The 19703-nt window shown below is 55.8% G+C and overlaps 1 protein-coding gene across 1 annotated transcript in view; it reads left to right on the forward strand.

Annotated features, from left to right (window-relative positions):
• LOC140453871 (aminopeptidase Ey-like) overlaps window positions 1–19703 on the forward strand; it is a 56422-nt gene that overhangs the window by 18138 nt on the left and 18581 nt on the right. Inside the window, exons 5-8 of the mRNA XM_072548731.1 lie at window positions 2168–2294; window positions 7445–7599; window positions 10802–10915; window positions 18674–18817. Of these exons, the coding sequence (XP_072404832.1) occupies window positions 2168–2294; window positions 7445–7599; window positions 10802–10915; window positions 18674–18817 (540 nt within the window). The remainder of the gene's footprint in view (window positions 1–2167; window positions 2295–7444; window positions 7600–10801; window positions 10916–18673; window positions 18818–19703) is intronic.

Genomic DNA, 19703 nt, shown 5'->3' on the forward strand with positions numbered 1-19703 from the left:
ATAGGTCAATAATACATGTTTTTTTTTTAAATCTGCTAAGGTCTCTCTAATTTACTTGGTAAGGTTTGATTTTCCACTAACCCTGGTGGCCACAGAAAAGCTTTGGAACAGAAAGAGGCCACTCGGCCCATCCGTGGAACAGAAAGAGGCCATTCGGCCCATCTGTGACACGGAACAAGGCCGCTCTGCCCATCGTAGTGGAGATCGGGGAGGCTCTCCAAAGGCTGGGTTGGGTTGGGTTGGATGGTTGAGGGCCGTTTTTGGGAAAGTCAAGAGACTCCGCCCTGCAGGTCCAGTCGCACGGTAACCAATCCAGTGAGCTGGTGAAGGGCGTGGGATATGCCAACTTCAAAACCACACACCAAGTACAGCTATTAACTTAGGAACAGTCCATTCCACACTGACCCGGCAGGGATGTACTTAACAGATTCTGGACACTGGCTACCTATGGGTCAAATGGGCTACTCCTGTTCCAATTTATATTAGAGACGGGCAGAACGGAGGGAGATTTCCCAGAACAGGAGCAGATGAGGGGCTCCTATTTGACCTGAGAGAGGAACTGGAATCGATCCCCTCGGAGCGGGAAAGGTTAAGGGGAGGAGACAGGATTCACCAGGAACTTGCAAAAGGGGCTGGGGGAGGGAAGAGGAGACGGACTGAAAAAGGGGGATGTGGGGGAAGGAGGGAATGGTTGGAGGGTGTTGAACACAGACACGAAGAAGGAATGGCCTGGAGCATTCTGGACACAGACAAATAAGGAAAAGGGTACGGAAGGGGGATTCAACCATTCCCAGAAAGGGTTCAGAAAAGATTTACAAGGATGTTGGAGGGTTTGAGCTACAGGGAGAGGCTGAACAGGCTGGGGCTGTTTTCCCTGGAGCGTCGGAGGCTGAGGGGTGACCTTATAGAGGTTTATAAAATCATGAGGGGCACGGATAGGGTAAATAGGCAAGGTCTTTTCCCTGGGGTGGGGGAGTCCAGAGCGAGAGGGGTATAGGTTTAGGGTGAGAGGGGAAAGGGCCCTTAGGGGCAACTTTTTCACACAGAGGGTGCTATGTGTGTGGAATGAGCTGCCAGAGGAAGTGGGAGAGGCTGGTACAATGATAGTATTTAAAAGGCATCTGGATGGGGACATAAATAGGAAGGGTTTGGAGGGATATGGGCCAAGTGCTGGCAAATGAGACTAGATTAGGTTGGGATATCTGGTCGGCACGGACGAGTTGGACCGAAGGGTCTGTTTCCATGCTGCACAGATTTATGACAGGGACAGCACAGGGTTAGATACAGAGTAAAGCTCCCTCTACACTGTCCCCCCCCCCCCATCCCAGGGACAGGGACAGGGACAGCACAGGGTTAGATACAGAGTAAAGCTCCTTCTACAGTGCCCTCCCCGCTATCCCCTACCCCCTACCCCCACCCCCCACCCCATCAAACACTCCCAATAGACTTTCCCAACAATCCACCATGAATTCATGGTCATCAATCGACTCTTTATTCCAGATTTCTATTGGATTCAAATTCCACCCTCTGCCATGGAGGGGATTTGAACCTGTGTCCCCAGAACATTCCCTGGGTGTCTGGGTTAATAGTACAGCAGATAGAGGTTTATAAGATGATCAGAGGAATAGATAGAGTAGACAGTCAGAAACTTTTTCCCCGGGTACAACAGAGTGTTACAAGGGGACATAAATTTAAGGTGAAGGGTGGAAGGTATAGGGGAGATGTCAGGGGTGGGTTCTTTACCCAGAGAGTGGTGGGGGCATGGAATGCGCTGCCCGAGGGAGTGGTAGAGTCAGATTCATTGGCGACCTTTAAGTGGCATTTGGATAGGTACATGGATGGGTGCTTAATCTAGGATAGAAGTGCGGCACAACATCGTGGGCCGAAGGGCCTGTTCTGTGCTGTATTGTTCTATGTTCTATGTTCTATGTTCTATGTTCTAGCAGTGATACCAAGAGGCCGTCACCTTCCCTGTCGTGCTGTGGGATTCTGGGAGACCAATTATGAGGCATCGATGGGGGCTGCAACTTGGATGCTCTGAGGGGGAGGGTAGGAGTGAGGGGGAGGGTAGGAGGGTCGGAGCGAGGGGGAGGGTAGGAGTGAGAGGGAGGGTAGGAGTGAGATCTTGCTGAGATCTCAGACCGAGTGATTAACTATTTCTTTCCAGTTTAAGGTCTGGGGCCGGAAGGAGATGATTGAGGCAGGGGAGGGTGACTACGCCCTGAAGGTTGCCGGGAGACTCCTCGAATTCTTTGCCAACAAATTCGACATCTCCTACCCGCTGACGAAGATGGGTAAGTGGCCAATGGGATGGGAGATACCACCAGGCTCTGAGGTGACAGGGCCAGGTCCCATCAGATGGGCTGAAGGATTGGCGGATGGAGTTGAATTCAGTTAAAGGTGCTGCGCTTTTGGTAAGGCAGACCAGCGCAGGACTTATATACAGCTAATCACAGATTCCCAACAGCGCAGAATCAGGACATTTGGCCCATCAGGTCCACACTGACCCTTCAAAGAGTACCCAACCTCCCAAATCTATCCCCATAACCTGCATTTCTCATGACCAATCCACCCTAACCTGCACATCCCTGGGCACGACGGGACAATTTAGCATGGCCAATCCACCCTAACCTGCACATCCCTGGGCACTATGGGACAATTTAGCATGGCCAATCCACCCTAACCCGCACATCCCTGGGCACTATGGGACAATTTAGCATGGCCAATCCAGCCTAACCTGCACATCCCTGGACTCTATGGGACAATTTAGCATGGCCAATCCACCCTAACCTGCACATCCCTGGGCACTATGGGACAATTTAGCATGGCAAATCCACCCTAACCTACACATCCCTGGGCACTATGGGACAATTTAGCAAGGCCAATCCATCCTAACCTACACATCCCTGGGCTCTATGGGACAATTTAGCATGGCAAATCCACCCTAACCTGCACATCCCTGGGCATGATGGGACAATTTAACATGGCCAATCCAACCTAATTTGCACATCCCTGGACACTATGGGATAATTTAGCAAGGCCAATCCACCCTAACCTGCACATCCCTGGGCACTATGGGACAATTTAGCATTGCCAATCCACCCTAACCTGCACATCCCTGGGCACTATGGGACAATTTAGCATGGCCAATCCACCCTAACATACACATCCCTGGGCTCTAATGGACAATTTAGCATGGCCAATCCAGCCTAACCTGCACATCCCTGGGCACTACGGGACAATTTAGCATGGCCAATCCAGCCTAACCTGCACATCCCTGGGCACTACGGGACAATTTAGCATGGCAAATCCACCCGAACCTGCACATCCCTGGGCATGATGGGACAATTTAACATGGCCAATCCACCCTAATTTGCACATCCCTGGACACTATGGGACAATTTAGCAAGGCCAATCCACCCTAACCTGCACATCCCTGGGCACTATGGGACAATTTAGCATGGCCAATCCACCCTAACCTGCACATCCCTGGGCACTATGGGACAATTTAGCATGGCCAATCCACCCTAACCCGCACATCCCTGGGCACTATGGGACAATTTAGCATGGCCAATCCAGCCTAACCTGCACATCCCTGGACTCTATGGGACAATTTAGCATGGCCAATCCAGCCTAACCTGCACATCCCTGGGCACGACGGGACAATTTAGCATGGCCAATCCACCCTAACCTGCACATCCCTGGGCACTATGGGACAATTTAGCATGGCAAATCCACCCTAACCTACACATCCCTGGGCACTATGGGACAATTTAGCAAGGCCAATCCACCCTAACCTACACATCCCTGGGCTCTATGGGACAATTTAGCATGGCAAATCCACCCTAACCTGCACATCCCTGGGCATGATGGGACAATTTAACATGGCCAATCCAACCTAATTTGCACATCCCTGGACACTATGGGACAATTTAGCATTGCCAATCCACCCTAACCTGCACATCCCTGGGCACTATGGGACAATTTAGCATGGCCAATCCACCCTAACCTGCACATCCCTGGGCACTATGGGACAATTTAGCATGGCCAATCCACCCTAACATACACATCCCTGGGCTCTAATGGACAATTTAGCATGGCCAATCCAGCCTAACCTGCACATCCCTGGGCACTACGGGACAATTTAGCATGGCCAATCCAGCCTAACCTGCACATCCCTGGGCACTACGGGACAATTTTGCATGGCAAATCCACCCTAACCTGCACATCCCTGGGCATGATGGGACAATTTAACATGGCCAATCCACCCTAATTTGCACATCCCTGGACACTATGGGACAATTTAGCAAGGCCAATCCACCCTAACCTGCACATCCGTGGGCACTACGGGACAATTTAGCATGGCCAATCCAGCCTAACCTGCACATCCCTGGGCATGATGGGACAATTTAGCATGGCCAATCCACCCTAACCTGCACATCCCTGGGCACTATGGGACAATTTAGCATGGCAAACCCACCCTAACCTGCACATCCCTGGGCACTATGGGACAAGTTAGCATGGCCAATCCACCCTAACCTGCACATCCCTGGGCACTATGGGACAATTTAGCATGGCCAATCCACCCTAACCTGCACATCTCTGGGCACTATGGGACAATTTAGCAAGGCCAATCCACCCTAACCTGCACATCCCTGGGCACTATGGGACAATTTAGCAAGGCCAATCCACCTTAACCTGCACATCCCTGGGCACTATGGGACAATTTAGCATGGCCAATCCACCCTAACCTGCACATCCCTGGGCACTTTGGGACAATTTAGCATGGCCAATCCACTCTAATCTACACATCCCTGGGCACTATGGGACAATTTAGCATGGCCAATCCACCCTAACCTGCACATCTTTGGACTGTGGGAGGAAACAGGAGCACCCGGAGGAAACCCACGCGGACGTGATGGGAGGGGGTGGGGTGGGTAATTGCACAAAATCCACACAGTTGCCTGAGGCTGGAAGTGAACCCAAGTTTCTGGCTCTTTGTATCCCATGATAGGAAATGATAGGGCTCTGGGGAGTGGTGCTGAACAGAGAGACTTTGCGGTGTAGGTTCATAGCTCCTTGAAAGTGGAGTCGCAGGTAGATAGGATAATGAAGGAGGTGTTTGGTATATTTTCATTTATTGGTCAGAGTATTGAGTACAGGAGTTGGGAGGTCATGTTGTGGCTGTTCAGGACATTGTTAGGCTGCTTTTGGAATGGTGCATTCAATTCTGGTCTCTCTGCTATAGGAAACTTGAGACAGTGCAGAAATAATTCACAAGGACATTGCCAGGTTTGGAGGGTTTGAGCTACAGGGAGAGGCTGAGGCTGTTTTGCCTGGAGCGTCGGAGGCTGAGGGGTGACCTTATAGAGGTTTATAAAATCATGGGGGGCAGGATAGGGTAAAGAGACAAAGTCTTTTCCCTGGGGTCAAAGAGTCCAGAACTAGAGGGGCATAGATTTAGGGTGCGAGGGGAATGTTTTGATACAGCAGCGAACCCCTCTGTTAATTAAAGCAAACACCCAGTAAAGCTCACCTTGCCTCATAACCTGTTAAAATATGAGTGACAGAGAACTCCCAAATTGCACAATTTAATGAAAATAGTATCAATTTATTCTTTAACTCTAAAAGTGAACATTAAACAGCAACTATTCGCAACTCTCAGCCTCTGTTTCTCTTAACTGCTTATTACCTGCCTCCAACTCTATACCAATATGCTGTTCCGATAAAACACTTATTAAAATTATATCAACTTAATTTCAAAACCACACAGCCGCTGTCATCTTTGGTATCTGTCTTCTTCCGACTGAAGATCTCCCTGGGTCATCCTCTTTCTTTATACTGTGAATATATTTCATATGAAAAGATACCTTCGATAGAGAGTGTTCCTAATTTCTTGGAGATTAAGGTATTCGATCTCCAGGCTTTTCTATCTCGTTGGCAGTTGCTCTCTCTCCGATTTTCAAAATGTCCGCATTTTTATCCCCCCCCCCCCACCCCACCAACATCAGGTCATCTGATTGGTGCGATGTTGGCAAAACAATAAATTCAAACTCAATTGGGTTTTAGTATCCTGGGGCATAATTTAAACTGATTAATCAAACTTGAATTGTCGTCAAAACAGCGACCAACTCAGGTATCCATTTCACAGCCAAATTTAACTTATTTTCAATTTTCCAGTACACTCTGGTACTATCATCCAGACACATACATAGGTAAGCTCTCAGTTCAGAGCAGCAATCGCTCTCTTTGAAAGCACATGCCTTCACCTTCATAACAGCGTTGTGGCACAGGGTCAACCCTTCTGCTAATTTAAACCAGCAACACCAGAAAAGATTCACCCTGTGCTGTAATCTGTTAAAATTCAGGAGGCAAAGAACTTTCCCAAAAGTCACTACTTGAAGTTAAAATTAACAACTTTATTTTTTTAAAGTCGAACACAGAATAGTTAACTAACAACTATTTACGATTCATTTCTCCAAACCTATCTTTTACCTTCCCCCTCGACGGTACTGGTCTGATAAAAAAAATGTCCCAATTAGGATTTACAAATCATGTTTCGAAACCAGTCAGCTTAGCCGAGTGTCCTCTGTAGATTTTCCCCTGTCTCTTCAGGATTTCGCTTCACAGGTCTTTTACAGATAAAGGTACCTTTCAGAGATCAGTTCTGTGGGCAGTCTGTTTTTGTTCGTGCTCTTTAACGCTCTGTTCAAAATATCTAACACTTATACCCCAAAGCAGCGGATCGTTTCATTGGTTTTAATATTGTCAAAATACTAAATTCAAACTTGATTGGAGTTTAGTATCTTGGGGCATAATTTAAACTGATTGATCAAATTCGAATTTGTTTTTGTATCCAGGCAACACAACTCTTAACTCATTGTGTGACCAAATGTTACACTGTTCCCTTGTTTGGAACACTGTGCTCGCCAGAAATTTCAGCTCGCTTGAAAGTACAGTACACCCACATCTTCATAACAACAGGAAAGATATAAAAGGGGACCTGAAGGGGCAACTTTTTCACACAGAGGGTGGTACGTGTATGGAATGAGCTGCCAGAGGAAGTGGTGGAGGCTGGTACAATGACAACATTTAAAAGGTATTTGGATGGGTATATGAATAGGAAGGGTTTGGAGGGATATGGGCTGGGTGGGACTAGATTGAATTGGGATACCTGGTCAGCATGGACAATTTGGACCGAAGGGTCTGTTTCCGTGCTGTACATCTCGATGACTCTATGTGACACAATCTATCCTCACCTCCCCATAAAAGGCATCTGATGAGTACACGAATAGGAAAGGTTAGGAGGGATATGGACCAACTGCTGGCAAATTGGACTCGGTCAGATTGGGATGTCTGCTTGTTGTGGACTTTTTGGGGCGGAGGGTCTGTTTCCATGCTGTATGGCTCTGTGACTGACTGTGGCTTCCTGGGATCTCCTCAGACCTGGTGGCCGTGCCCAGTTTCGAGAGCGGCGGAATGGAGAACTGGGGCCTCATCATCTTCCGGGAGGTGAACCTGTTGTACGACGCCAAGGAGGAATCGGAGAGCAGCCTGCGAGCCCTGACCTTGGTGCTGGCCCACGAGTTCACTCACCAGGTGAGCTCCGACTGCCTCTGCCTCCCGCCCCTCCCCACCTCACCTTCTCATTCACATGCATTGCCAGGCTTCAAGATGGCTGACATCACTTGGCCCCGGACCAGCTCTTTTGATCGTTCGAAACCTATTCCAGCCTCTAATTTCCATCCAATGACATCCGCTAAATTCCCTGCTGAGAATGGCCAATTGGTTGACATATCTTGGGGTGTTGTCAGGGGTGATGTAGGGAGAGGGGGGGGCGGCCATTTTGTACCAAGATCCAACCAGCAGCAATAAGGAATGTTTCGCACCATTTTATTTACCTCAGTCTTGTTTCCCCGGATAACAATTTGTCACCATAACAGAAAATAATCTTCACTTTCACCTTTCTGCACTGCCACAACTTTCACCCACGAATTCCCCAACTGACTGATGATCAACTTTACAACACCAATAATTACGAACATAATCCCATACAGGGATGTAATTTTAAACATGCTACATACAAATATTTCCCATATTTACAAAGCACTGGTTACTGTTGTCCTGCATTGCGTTCCCATTCGCTTCCACATTGACTTGTGAACAAGTGCAGGGCCCGAGACCTGTCCTGATTGGCTGTTGCACACTGTCACATTGACCTGACATGGCAGGTAAGATCCAAACCTCTCACAGTGAAAGACGAGTCTTCTGACAGTGCCCACACTCTCAACACTGACCCTCCGAGGGTGTACACTCCCTCAGCGCTGACCCTCCGACAGTGCCCACTCCCTCAGCACTGACCCTCCGACAGTGCCCACTCCCTCAGCACTGACCCTCTGACAGCGCCCACTGCCTCAGCGCTGACCCTCCGACAGCGCCCGCTCCCTCAGCACTGACCCTCCGACAGTGCCCACTCCCTCAGCACTGAACTTCCGACAGCGCCCGCTCCCTCAGCACTGCCCCTCCGACAGTGCCCGCCCCCTCAGCACTGACCCTCTGACAGTGCCCTCTCCCTCAGCACTGACCCTCCGACAGTGCCTGCTCCCTCAGCACTGACCCTCCGGCAGTGCCCACTCCCTCAGCACTGACCCTCCGACAGCACCCGCTCCCTCAGCACTGACCCTCTGACAGTGCCCACTCCCTCAGCGCTGACCCTCCGACAGTGCCCGCTCCCTCAGCACTGACACTCCGACAGTGCCCGCTCCCTCAGCACTGACCCTCCGACAGTGCCCGCTCCCTCAGCACTGACCCTCCGGCAGTGCCCACTCCCTCAGCACTGACCCTCCGACAGTGCCCACTCCCTCAGCACTGACCCTCCGACAGAGCCCGCTCCCTCAGCACTGACCCTCGGACAGTGCCCGCTCCCTCAGCACTGACCCTCCGACAGTGCCCGCTCCCTCAGCACTGACCCTGCGACAGTGCCCGCTCCCTCAGCACTGACCCTCCGACAGTGCCCACTCCCTCAGCACTGACCCTCCGACAGCGCCCACTCTCTCAGCACTGACCTTCGATAGCACCCACTCTCTCAGCACTGACCCTCGACAGCGCCCACTCCCTCAGCACTGACCCTCTGACAGTGCCCTCTCCCTTGACACTGACCCTCGATAGCACACACTCCCTCAGCACTGACCCTCTGACAATGGCCACTCCCTCAGCACTGACCCTTGACAGCGCCCACTCCCTCAGCACTGATCCTCTGACAGTGGCACTCCCTCAGCACTGATCCTCTGACAGCACCCACTCCCTCAGCACTGACCCTCCGACAGCGCCCACTCCCTCAGCACTGATCCTCTGACAGCGCCCACTCCCTCAGCACTGATCCTCTGACAGCGCCCACTCCCTCAGCACTGATCCTCTGACAGCACCCACTTCGTCAGCACTGACCCTCTGACAGCGCCCGCTCCCTCAGCACTTACCCTCCGACAGCGCCCACTCCCTCAGTGCTGACCCTCTGACAGTGCCCACTCCCTCAGCACTGATCCTCCGACAGCAACCACTCCCTCAGCACATGACCCTCCGACAACATCCGCTCCCTCAGCACTGACCTTTCGACAGCGCCCACTCCCTCAGCACTGATCCTCTGACAGTGCCCACTCCCTCAGCACTGACCCTCCGACAGTGCGGTGCTCCCTCAGCACTGATCTTCCTCACAGCACCCAACCCCTCAGCATTGACCCTCCCACAGCACCCACTCCCTCAGCACTGAGCCTCCGACAGCGCCCACTCCCTCAGTGCTGACCCTCTGACAGTGCCCACTCCCTCAGCACTGATCCTCCGACAGCAACCACTCCCTCAGCACATGACCCTCCGACAACATCCGCTCCCTCAGCACTGACCTTTCGACAGTGCCCACTCCCTCAGCACTGATCCTCTGACAGTGCCCACTCCCTCAGCACTGACCCTCCGACAGTGCGGTGCTCCCTCAGCACTGATCTTCCTCACAGCACCCAACCCCTCAGCATTGACCCTCCCACAGCACCCACTCCCTCAGCACTGAGCCTCCGACAGCGCCCACTCCCTCAGCACTGACCCTCTGACAGTGCCCACTCCGTCAGCACTGACCCTCCCACAGCACCTAGTCCCTCAGCACTGACCCTCCAATGGTTCACTCTATACATTTAAACAGAAAACAATGTTCCCACCACACTGTCCCCATCAAACACTCACAGGGTCGGGACAGCACGGGGTTAGAGACAGGGTAAAGCTCCCTCTACACTGCCCCCCCCCCCCCATCCCAAGGACAGGGACAGCACAGGGTTAGATACAGGGTAAAGCTCCCTCTACACTGTCCCGCCATCCTAGGGACGGGGACAGCACGGGGTTAAATACAGGGTAAAGCTTCCTCTACACTGTCCCCATCAAACACTCTCAGGGTAAGGACAGCACGGGGTTAGATACAGGGTAAAGCTCCCTCTACACTGTCCCCATCGAACACTCTCAGGGGAGGGACAGCACGGGGTTAGATACAGAGTAAAGCTCCCTCTACACTGTCCCCCCCATCCCAGGGACAGGGACAGCATGGGGTTAGATACAGAGTAAAGCTCCATCTACACTGTCCCCCCTCATCCCAGGGACAGGTTCAGCACGGGGGTTAGATACAGAGTAAAGCTCCCTCTACACTGTCCCCCCCATCCCAGGGACAGGTTCAGCACGGGGCTTAGATACAGGGTAAAGCTGCCGTGACTGAGGTCTCTGCTCCCAGTGCTGCCTCCTAGTGGTCTTGTCACGTGTTTCCTTGCAGTGGTTCGGGAACCTGGTGACCATGCGATGGTGGAACGACATCTGGCTGAACGAGGGCTTTGCGACCTATTTCAGTTACCTCGGCAACAGCTTCGTCAACCCGGACTGGACCGTGGTAGGTAACGGCTCCGTCGCCGTGGAGACGGCATGGCAACCCCATCACCGGGCCTGATCATCCGAGGGAGGTGTCCAACTCTGCAAAGCTGAGGGCTGGCCACTCTGCCCATCTCCTGTCAGGACTCCATCCTGCTGACCCACCCTACCTCATTCCCGCTGCGCATCCTTCCCCCTTGCCCGTCCTCTCATAGAGTCACAGAGCTGTCCGGCACTGAAACAGACCTTTCGGCCCAATCTGTCGATGCCGACCCAGATATCCCAACCTAATCTCGTCCCATTTGCCAGCACCCAGCCCATATCCCTCCAAACCCTTCCTATTCATGTCCCCATCCAGATGCCTTTTAAATGCTGTCATTGTACCAGCCTCCACCACTTCCTCTGGCAGCTCATTCCATACACGTACCACCCTCTGGGGGAAAAGGTTGCCCCTTAGGTCCCTTTCCCCCCTCACCCTAAACCTATGCCCCTCTAGTTCTGGACTCCCCCACCCCAGGGAAAAGACCTTGCCTATTTACCCTATCCATGCCCCTCATGATTTTATAAACCTCTATAAGGTCACCCCTCAGCCTCCGACGCTCCAGGGAAAACAGCCCCAGCCTGTTCAGCCTCTCCCTGTAGCTCAAACCCTCCAACATCCTTGTAAATCTTTTCTGAACTCTTTCAAGTTTCACAACATCTTTCCGATAGGAAGGAGACCAGAATTGCACACAATATTCCAACAGTGGCCTAACCAAAGTCCTGTACAGCCGCAACATGACCTCCCAACTCCTGGACTCAATACTCTGACCAATAAAGGAAAGCATACCAAACACCTTCTTCACTATCCTATCGACCTGCGACTCCACTTTCAAGGAGCTATGAACCTGCACTCCAAGGTCTCTTTGTTCAGCAACACTCCCTAGGACCTTCCCATTAAGTGTATAAGTCCTGCTAAGATTTACTTTCCCAAAATGCAGCCCCTCGCATTTATCTGAACTAAACTCCATCTGCCACTTCTCAGCCCATTGGCCCATCTGGTCCAGATCCTGTTGTAATCTGAGGTAACCCTCTTCACTGTCCACTACACCTCCAATTGTGGTGTCATCTGCAAACTTACTAACTGTACCTCTTATGCTCACATCCAAATTATTGATATAAATGAGGAGAAGGAGAGGATCGTGCAGCGATCCTTGTGGCCCTCCACTGGTCACAGGCCTCCAGTCTGAAAAGTGCTGAGGGAGTGGGCTCTGTCGGAGGGTCAGTGCTGAGGGAGGGGGCTCTGTCGGAGGGTCAGTGCTGAGGGAGGGGGCTCTGTCGGAGGGTCAGTGCTGAGGGAGCGGGTGCTGTCGGAAGGTCAGCACTGAGGGAGTGGGCACTGTCGGAGGGTCAGTGTTGAGGGAGTGGGTGCTGTCGGAGGGTCAGCACTGAGGGAGTGGGTGCTGTCGGACGGTCAGTGTTGAGGGAGCGGGCGCTGTAGGAGGGTCAGCACTGAGGGAGTGGGTGCTGTCGGAGGGTCAGTGTTGAGGGAGCGGGCGCTGTAGGAGGGTCAGCACTGATGGAGCGGGCGCTGATGGAGGGTCAGTGCTGAGGGAGCGGGCGTTATCGGAGGGTCAGTGTTGAGGGAGTGGGTGTTGTGGGAGGGTCAGTGCTGAGGGAGTGGGCGCTGTCGGAGGGTCAGTGCTGAGGGAGTGGGCGCTGTGGGAGGGTCAGTGCTGAGGGAGCGGGCGTTGTCGGAGGGTCAGTGCTGAGGGAGTGGGCACTATCAGAGGTTCAGTGCTGAAGGAGTGGGCGCTGTCGGAGGGTCAGTGCTGAGGGAGTGGGCACTGTCGGAGGGTCAGTGCTGAGGGAGTGGGTGCTGTTGGAGGGTCAGTGCTGAGGGAGTGGGCGCTGTGGGAGGGTCAGTGCTGAGGGAGTGGGCACTGTCGGAGGGTCAGTGCTGAGGGAGTGGGCACTGTCAGAGGGTCAGTGCTGAGGGAGTGGGTGCTGTTGGAGGGTCAGTGCTGAGGGAGTCGGCGCTGTCGGAGGGTCAGTGCTGAGGGAGTGGGCACTGTCGGAGGGTCAGTGCTGAGGGAGTGGGCACTGTGGGAGGGTCAGTGCTGAGGGAGTGGGCGCTGTTGGAGGGTCAGCACTGAGGGAGTGGGCGCTGTCAGAGGGTCAGTGCTGAGGGAGTGGGCACTGTCGGACGGTCAGCGCTGAAGGTGCGGGCACTATCGGAGGGTCAGTGCTGAGGGAGTGGGTGCTGTCGGAGGGTCAGCGCTGAGGGAGTGGGTGCTGTGGGAGGGTCAGTGCTGACGGAGTGGGTGCTGTCGGAGGGTCAGTGTTGAGGGAGTGGGTGCTGCACTGACCCTCCGACAGTGCACACTCCCTCAGCACTGACCTTTCGACACTGCACGCTCCCTCTGAACTGACCCTCCAACAGTGCCTGCTCCCTCAGCACTAACCCACTGACAGTGCCTATGCCCTCAGCACTAACCCTCTGATAGTGCCCACTCCCTCAGAACTGACCCTCCGACCGCGCCCACTACCTCAGCACTGACCCTCCGACAGCGCCCACTCCCTCAGCACTGACCCTCCGACAGCGCCCACTCCCTCAGCACTGACCCTCCGATAGTGCCCGCACCTTCAGCGCTGACCCTCCGACAGTGCCCACTCCCTCAGCACTGACCCTCCGACAATGCAAACTCCCTCAGCACTGACCCTCCGACAGCGCCCACTCCCTCAGCGCTGACCCTCCGACAGCGCCCACACCCTCTGCACTGACCCTCCGACAGTGCCCACTCCCTCAGCGCTGACCCTCCGACAGCGCCCATTCCCTCAGCACTGACCGTCCGACAGCGCCCACTCCCTCAGCGCTTACCCTCCGACAGCACCCACTCCCTCAGCACTGACCCTCCGATAGCGCCCACTCCCTCAGCACTGACCCTCCGATAGTGCCCGCACCTTCAGCGCTGACCGTCCGACAGTGCCCACTCCCTCAGCACTGACCCCCTGACAGTGCCCGCTCCCTCAGCACTGACCCTCCAACAGCGCCCACTCCCTCAGCACTGACCCTCTGACAGTGCCAACTCCCTCAGCACTGACCCTCCGAAAGTGCCCACTCCCTCAGCGCTGACCCTCCGACAGCGCCCACACCCTCAGCACTGACTCTCCGACAGCGCCCACCTCCTCAGCACTGACCCTCCGACAGCGCCCACCTCCTCAGCACTGACCCTCCGACAGCGCCCACACCCTCAGCACTGACCCTCCGACAGCGCCCGCTCCCTCAGCACTGACCCTCCGACAGCGCCCACACCCTCAGCACTGACCCTCCGACAGCGCCAACTCCCTCAGCACTGACCCTCCGACAGCACACACCCCCTCAACACTGACCCTCCGACAGCACCCACTCCTTCAGCACTGACCCTCCGACAGCGCCCACTCCCTCAGCACTGACCCTCCGACAGCACCCACTCCCTCAGCACTGACCCTCCGACAGCGCCCTCTCCCTCAGCACTGACCCTCCGACAGCACCTGCTCCCTCAACACTGACCCTCCAACAGTGCCCACTCCCTTAGCGCTGACTGTCCGACAGTACCCGCTCCCTCAGCACTGGCCCTCCAACAGCGCCCGCTCCCTCAGCGCTGACCCTCCGACAGCGCCCTCTCCCTCAACCCTGACCCTCTGACAGTGTGGTCCTTCCTCAGCACTAACCCTCGGCCAGTGCCCGCCCGCTTAGCACTGACCCTCTGACAGTGCACACTCCCTCTGAACTGACCCTCCAACAGTGCCTGCTCCCTCAGCACTGACCCTCTGACAGTGCCCGCTCCCTCAGCACTGACCCTCCGACAGCGCCCACTCCCTCAGCACTGACCCTCCGACAATGCCAACTCCCTCAGCACTGACCCTCCGACAGCGCCCACTCCCTCAGCGCTGACCCTCCGACAGCGCCCACACCCTCAGCACTGACCCTCCGACAGCGCCCACTCCCTCAGCGCTGACCCTCCGACAGCACCCACTCCCTCAGCACTGACCGTCCGACAGCACCCACTCCCTCAGCACAGACCCTCCAATAGCACCCACTCCCTCAGCACTGAGCCTCCGACAGCACCCGCTCCCTCAACACTGACCCTCCGACAGTGCCCACTCCCTCAGCGCTGACTGTCCAAAAGTACCCGCTCCCTCAGCGCTGACCCTCTGACAGTGCCCACTCCCTCTGAACTGACCCTCCAACAGTGCCTGCTCCCTCAGCACTGACCCACTGACAGTGCCTATGCCCTCAGCACTAACCCTCCGATAGTGCCCACTCCCTCAGAACAGACCCTCCAACAGCGCCCACTACCTCAGCACTGACCCTCCGACAGCGCCCACTCCCTCAGCACTGACCCTCCAATAGTGCCCGCACCTTCAGCGCTGACCCTCCGACAGTGCCCACTCCCTCAGCACTGACCCTCCGACAATGCAACCTCCCTCAGCACTGACCCTCCGACAGCGCCCACTCCCTCAGCGCTGACCCTCCGACAGCGCCCACACCCTCAGCACTGACCCTCCGACAGCGCCCACTCCCTCAGCGCTGACCCTCCGACAGCACCCACTCCCTCAGCACTGACCCTCCGACAGCACCCACTCCCTCAGCACTGACGCTCCGACAGCACCCACTCCCTCAACACTGACCCTCCGACAGCACCCACTCCATCAGCACTGACCCTCCGACAGCACCCACTCCCTCAACACTGACCCTCCGACAGCACCCACTCTCTCAGCACTGACCCTCCGATAGCGCCCACTCCCTCAGCACTGACCCTCAAATAGTGCCCGCACCTTCAGCGCTGACCCTCCGACAGTGCCCACTCCCTCAGCACTGACCCTCCGACAGCGCCCACTCCCTCAGCGCTGACCCTCCGACAGCGCCCACACCCTCAGCACTGACCCTCCGACAGCGCCCACTCCCTCAGCACTGACCCTCCGACAGCACCCACTCCCTCAGCACTGACCGTCCGACAGCACCCACTCCCTCAGCACAGACCCTCCAATAGCACCCACTCCCTCAGCACTGAGCCTCCGACAGCACCCGCTCCCTCAACACTGACCCTCCGACAGTGCCCACTCCCTCAGCGCTGACTGTCCAAAAGTACCCGCTCCCTCAGCGCTGACCCTCTGACAGTGCCCACTCCCTCTGAACTGACCCTCCAACAGTGCCTGCTCCCTCAGCACTGACCCACTGACAGTGCCTATGCCCTCAGCACTAACCCTCCGATAGTGCCCACTCCCTCAGAACAGACCCTCCAACAGCGCCCACTACCTCAGCACTGACCCTCCGACAGCGCCCACTCCCTCAGCACTGACCCTCCAATAGTGCCCGCACCTTCAGCGCTGACCCTCCGACAGTGCCCACTCCCTCAGCACTGACCCTCCGACAATGCAACCTCCCTCAGCACTGACCCTCCGACAGCGCCCACTCCCTCAGCGCTGACCCTCCGACAGCGCCCACACCCTCAGCACTGACCCTCCGACAGCGCCCACTCCCTCAGCGCTGACCCTCCGACAGCACCCACTCCCTCAGCACTGACCCTCCGACAGCACCCACTCCCTCAGCACTGACGCTCCGACAGCACCCACTCCCTCAACACTGACCCTCCGACAGCACCCACTCCATCAGCACTGACCCTCCGACAGCACCCACTCCCTCAACACTGACCCTCCGACAGCACCCACTCTCTCAGCACTGACCCTCCGATAGCGCCCACTCCCTCAGCACTGACCCTCAAATAGTGCCCGCACCTTCAGCGCTGACCCTCCGACAGTGCCCACTCCCTCAGCACTGACCCCCTGACAGTGCCCGCTCCCTCAGCACTGACCCTCCAACAGCGCCCACTCCCTCAGCACTGACCCTCCGACAGCGCCCACACCCTCAGCACTGACTCTCCGACAGCGCCCACCTCCTCAGCACTGAACCTCCGACAGCGCCCACACCCTCAGCACTGACCCTCCGACAGCGCCAACTCCCTCAGCACTGACCCTCCGACAGCACCCACTCCATCAGCACTGACCCTCTGACAGTGCCCACTCCCTCAACACTGACCCTCCGACAGCACCCGCTCCCTCAGCACTGACCCTCCGATAGCGCCCACTCCCTCAGCACTGACCCTCAGATAGTGCCCGCACCTTCAGCGCTGACCGTCCGACAGTGCCCACTCCCTCAGCACTGACCCTCTAACAGTGCCCGCTCCCTCAGCACTGACCCTCCAAATGCGCCCACTCCCTCAGCACTGACCCTCTGACAGTGCCAACTTCCTCAGCACTGACCCTCCGACAGTGCCCACTCCCTCAGCGCTGACCCTCCGACAGCGCCCACACCCTCAGCACTGACTCTCCGACAGCGCCCACCTCCTCAGCACTGACCCTCCGACAGCGCCCACACCCTCAGCACTGACCCTCCGACAGCGCCAACTCCCTCAGCACTGACCCTCCGACAGCACCCACTCCCTCAGCACTGACCCTCCGACAGCGCCAACTCCCTCAACACTGACCCTCCGACAGCACCCACTCCCTCAGCACTGACCCTCCGACAGCACCTGCTCCCTCAACACTGACCCTCCGACAGTGCCCACTCCCTTAGCGCTGACTGTCCGACCGTACCCGCTCCCTCAGCACTGGCCCTCCAACAGCGCCCGCTCCCTCAGCGCTGACCCTCTGACAGTGTGGTCCTTCCTCAGCACTGACCCTCTGACAGTGCCCACTCCCTCTGAACTGACCCTCCAACAGTGCCTGCTCCCTCAGCACTGACCCACTGACAGTGCCCATGCCCTCAACACTAACCCTCTGATAGTGCCCACTCCCTCAGCACTGACCCTCCGACAGCGCCCACTACCTCAGCACTGACCCTACGACAGTGCCTGCTCCCTCAGGACTGACCCTACGATAGTGCCCGCACCTTCTGGGCTGACCCTCCGACAGTGCCCACTCCCTCAGTACTGACCCTCTGACAGTGCCCGCTTCCTCAGCACTGACCCTCCGACAATGCCAACTCCCTCAGCACTGACCCTCCGACAGCGCCCACTCCCTCAGCGCTGACCCTCCGACAGCACCCGCTCCCTCAGCACTGACCCTCCGATCGCGCCCACTCCCTCAGCACTGACCCTCTGACAGTGCCAACTTCCTCAGCACTGACCCTCCGACAGTGCCCACTCCCTCAGCGCTGACCCTCCGACAGCGCCCACACCCTCAGCACTGACTCTCCGACAGCGCCCACCTCCTCAGCACTGACCCTCCGACAGCGCCCACACCCTCAGCACTGACCCTCCGATAGCACCCGCTCCCTCAGCACTGACCCTCCGATAGCGCCCACTCCCTTAGCACTGACCCTCAGATAGTGCCCGCACCTTCAGCGCTGACCCTCCGACAGTGCCCACTCCCTCAGCACTGACCCTCCGACAGTGCCCACTCCCTCAGTACTGGCTCTCCGACAGCGCCCACTCCCTCAGCACTGACCCTCCGACAGCACCCACTCCCTCAGCACTGACCCTCCGACAGCACCCACTCCCTCAGCACTGACCCTCCGACAGTACCCACTCCCTCAGCACTGACCCTCCCACAGCACCCACTCCCTCAGCACTGACCCTCCGACAGTGCCCACTCCCTCAGCGCTGACCCTCCGACAGTGCCCACTCCCTCAGCACTGACCCTCCGACAGTGCCCACTCCCTCAGCACTGACCCTCCGACAGTGCCCACTCCCTCAGCGCTGACCCTCCGACAGTGTGTTGGGAGTGAGGTCAGTAATTGTTGTGGATTTCCCATCAGGATAGTTTCTTTGCTGGGAAGAGTTTGAGTGCTGCTTTCTCCTCGGATGCTCTGGCCATCTCCCACCCGCTGTCTCCACGGCAACAGGAAGTGTACAGCATTGAGCACATCAGTCAGCTTTTCGATGATATCTCGTACGACAAGGTGAGGGACCAAGGTCAAAGGTTACAGTGTCAGAGGGATAGAGAGAGAGAGTGTGCGTGTGTGGGTAAGAGAGTATGTTGCAGTGAGTATCTGACTGAGTGTGCGTTCAGGTGACTGTCCACTTAGAAGGAGCTATGAACCTGCACTCCGAGGTCTCTTTGTTCAGCAACACTCCCCAAGACCTCACCATTAAGTGTATAAGTCCTGCTAAGATTTGCTTTCCCAAAATGCAGCACCTCACATTTATCGGAATTAAACTCCACCTGCCACTCCTCAGCCCATTTCAAGATCCTGTTGTAATCTGAGGTAACCCTCTTCGCTGTCCACTGCACCTCCAATTTTGGTGCCATCTGCAATCTTACTAACTGTTCCTCTTATGCTCACATCCGAATCATTTATGTAAATGACAAAAAGTAGAGGGCCCAGCACCGATCCTTGTGGCCCTCCACTGGTCACAGGCCTCCAGTCTGAAAAACAACCCTCCACCACCACCCTCTGTCTTCTCCCTTTGAGCCAGTTCTGTCTCCAAATGGCTAGTTCTCCCTGTATTCCATGAGATCACCAGTCTCCCATGGGGAGAACGCCTTACTGAAGTCCATATAGATCACATCGACTGCTCTGACCTCATCAATCCCCTTTGTTACTGTGTGTGTGTGACAGTGTGCAGGTCAGTGTGTTTGTGTGAGTGAGTGTGAGTGTGCGTGTGTGGGAGAGAGAGAAAGTGAGTTGAGTGTGTTTGTGTGTAAGAGAGAGTGTGAGCGTCAGTGTGTATGTGTGTGGGAGTGAGTGAGTGTGTGTGTATATGTGAGAGTGTGAGGGTCAGTGTGTATGTGTGTGGGAGTGAGTGAGTGTGTGTGTATATGTGAGAGTGTGAGGGTCAGTGTGT

The sequence above is a fragment of the Chiloscyllium punctatum genome, chromosome 28 (assembly GCF_047496795.1).
Source record: "Chiloscyllium punctatum isolate Juve2018m chromosome 28, sChiPun1.3, whole genome shotgun sequence".
NCBI lineage: Eukaryota > Metazoa > Chordata > Chondrichthyes > Orectolobiformes > Hemiscylliidae > Chiloscyllium > Chiloscyllium punctatum.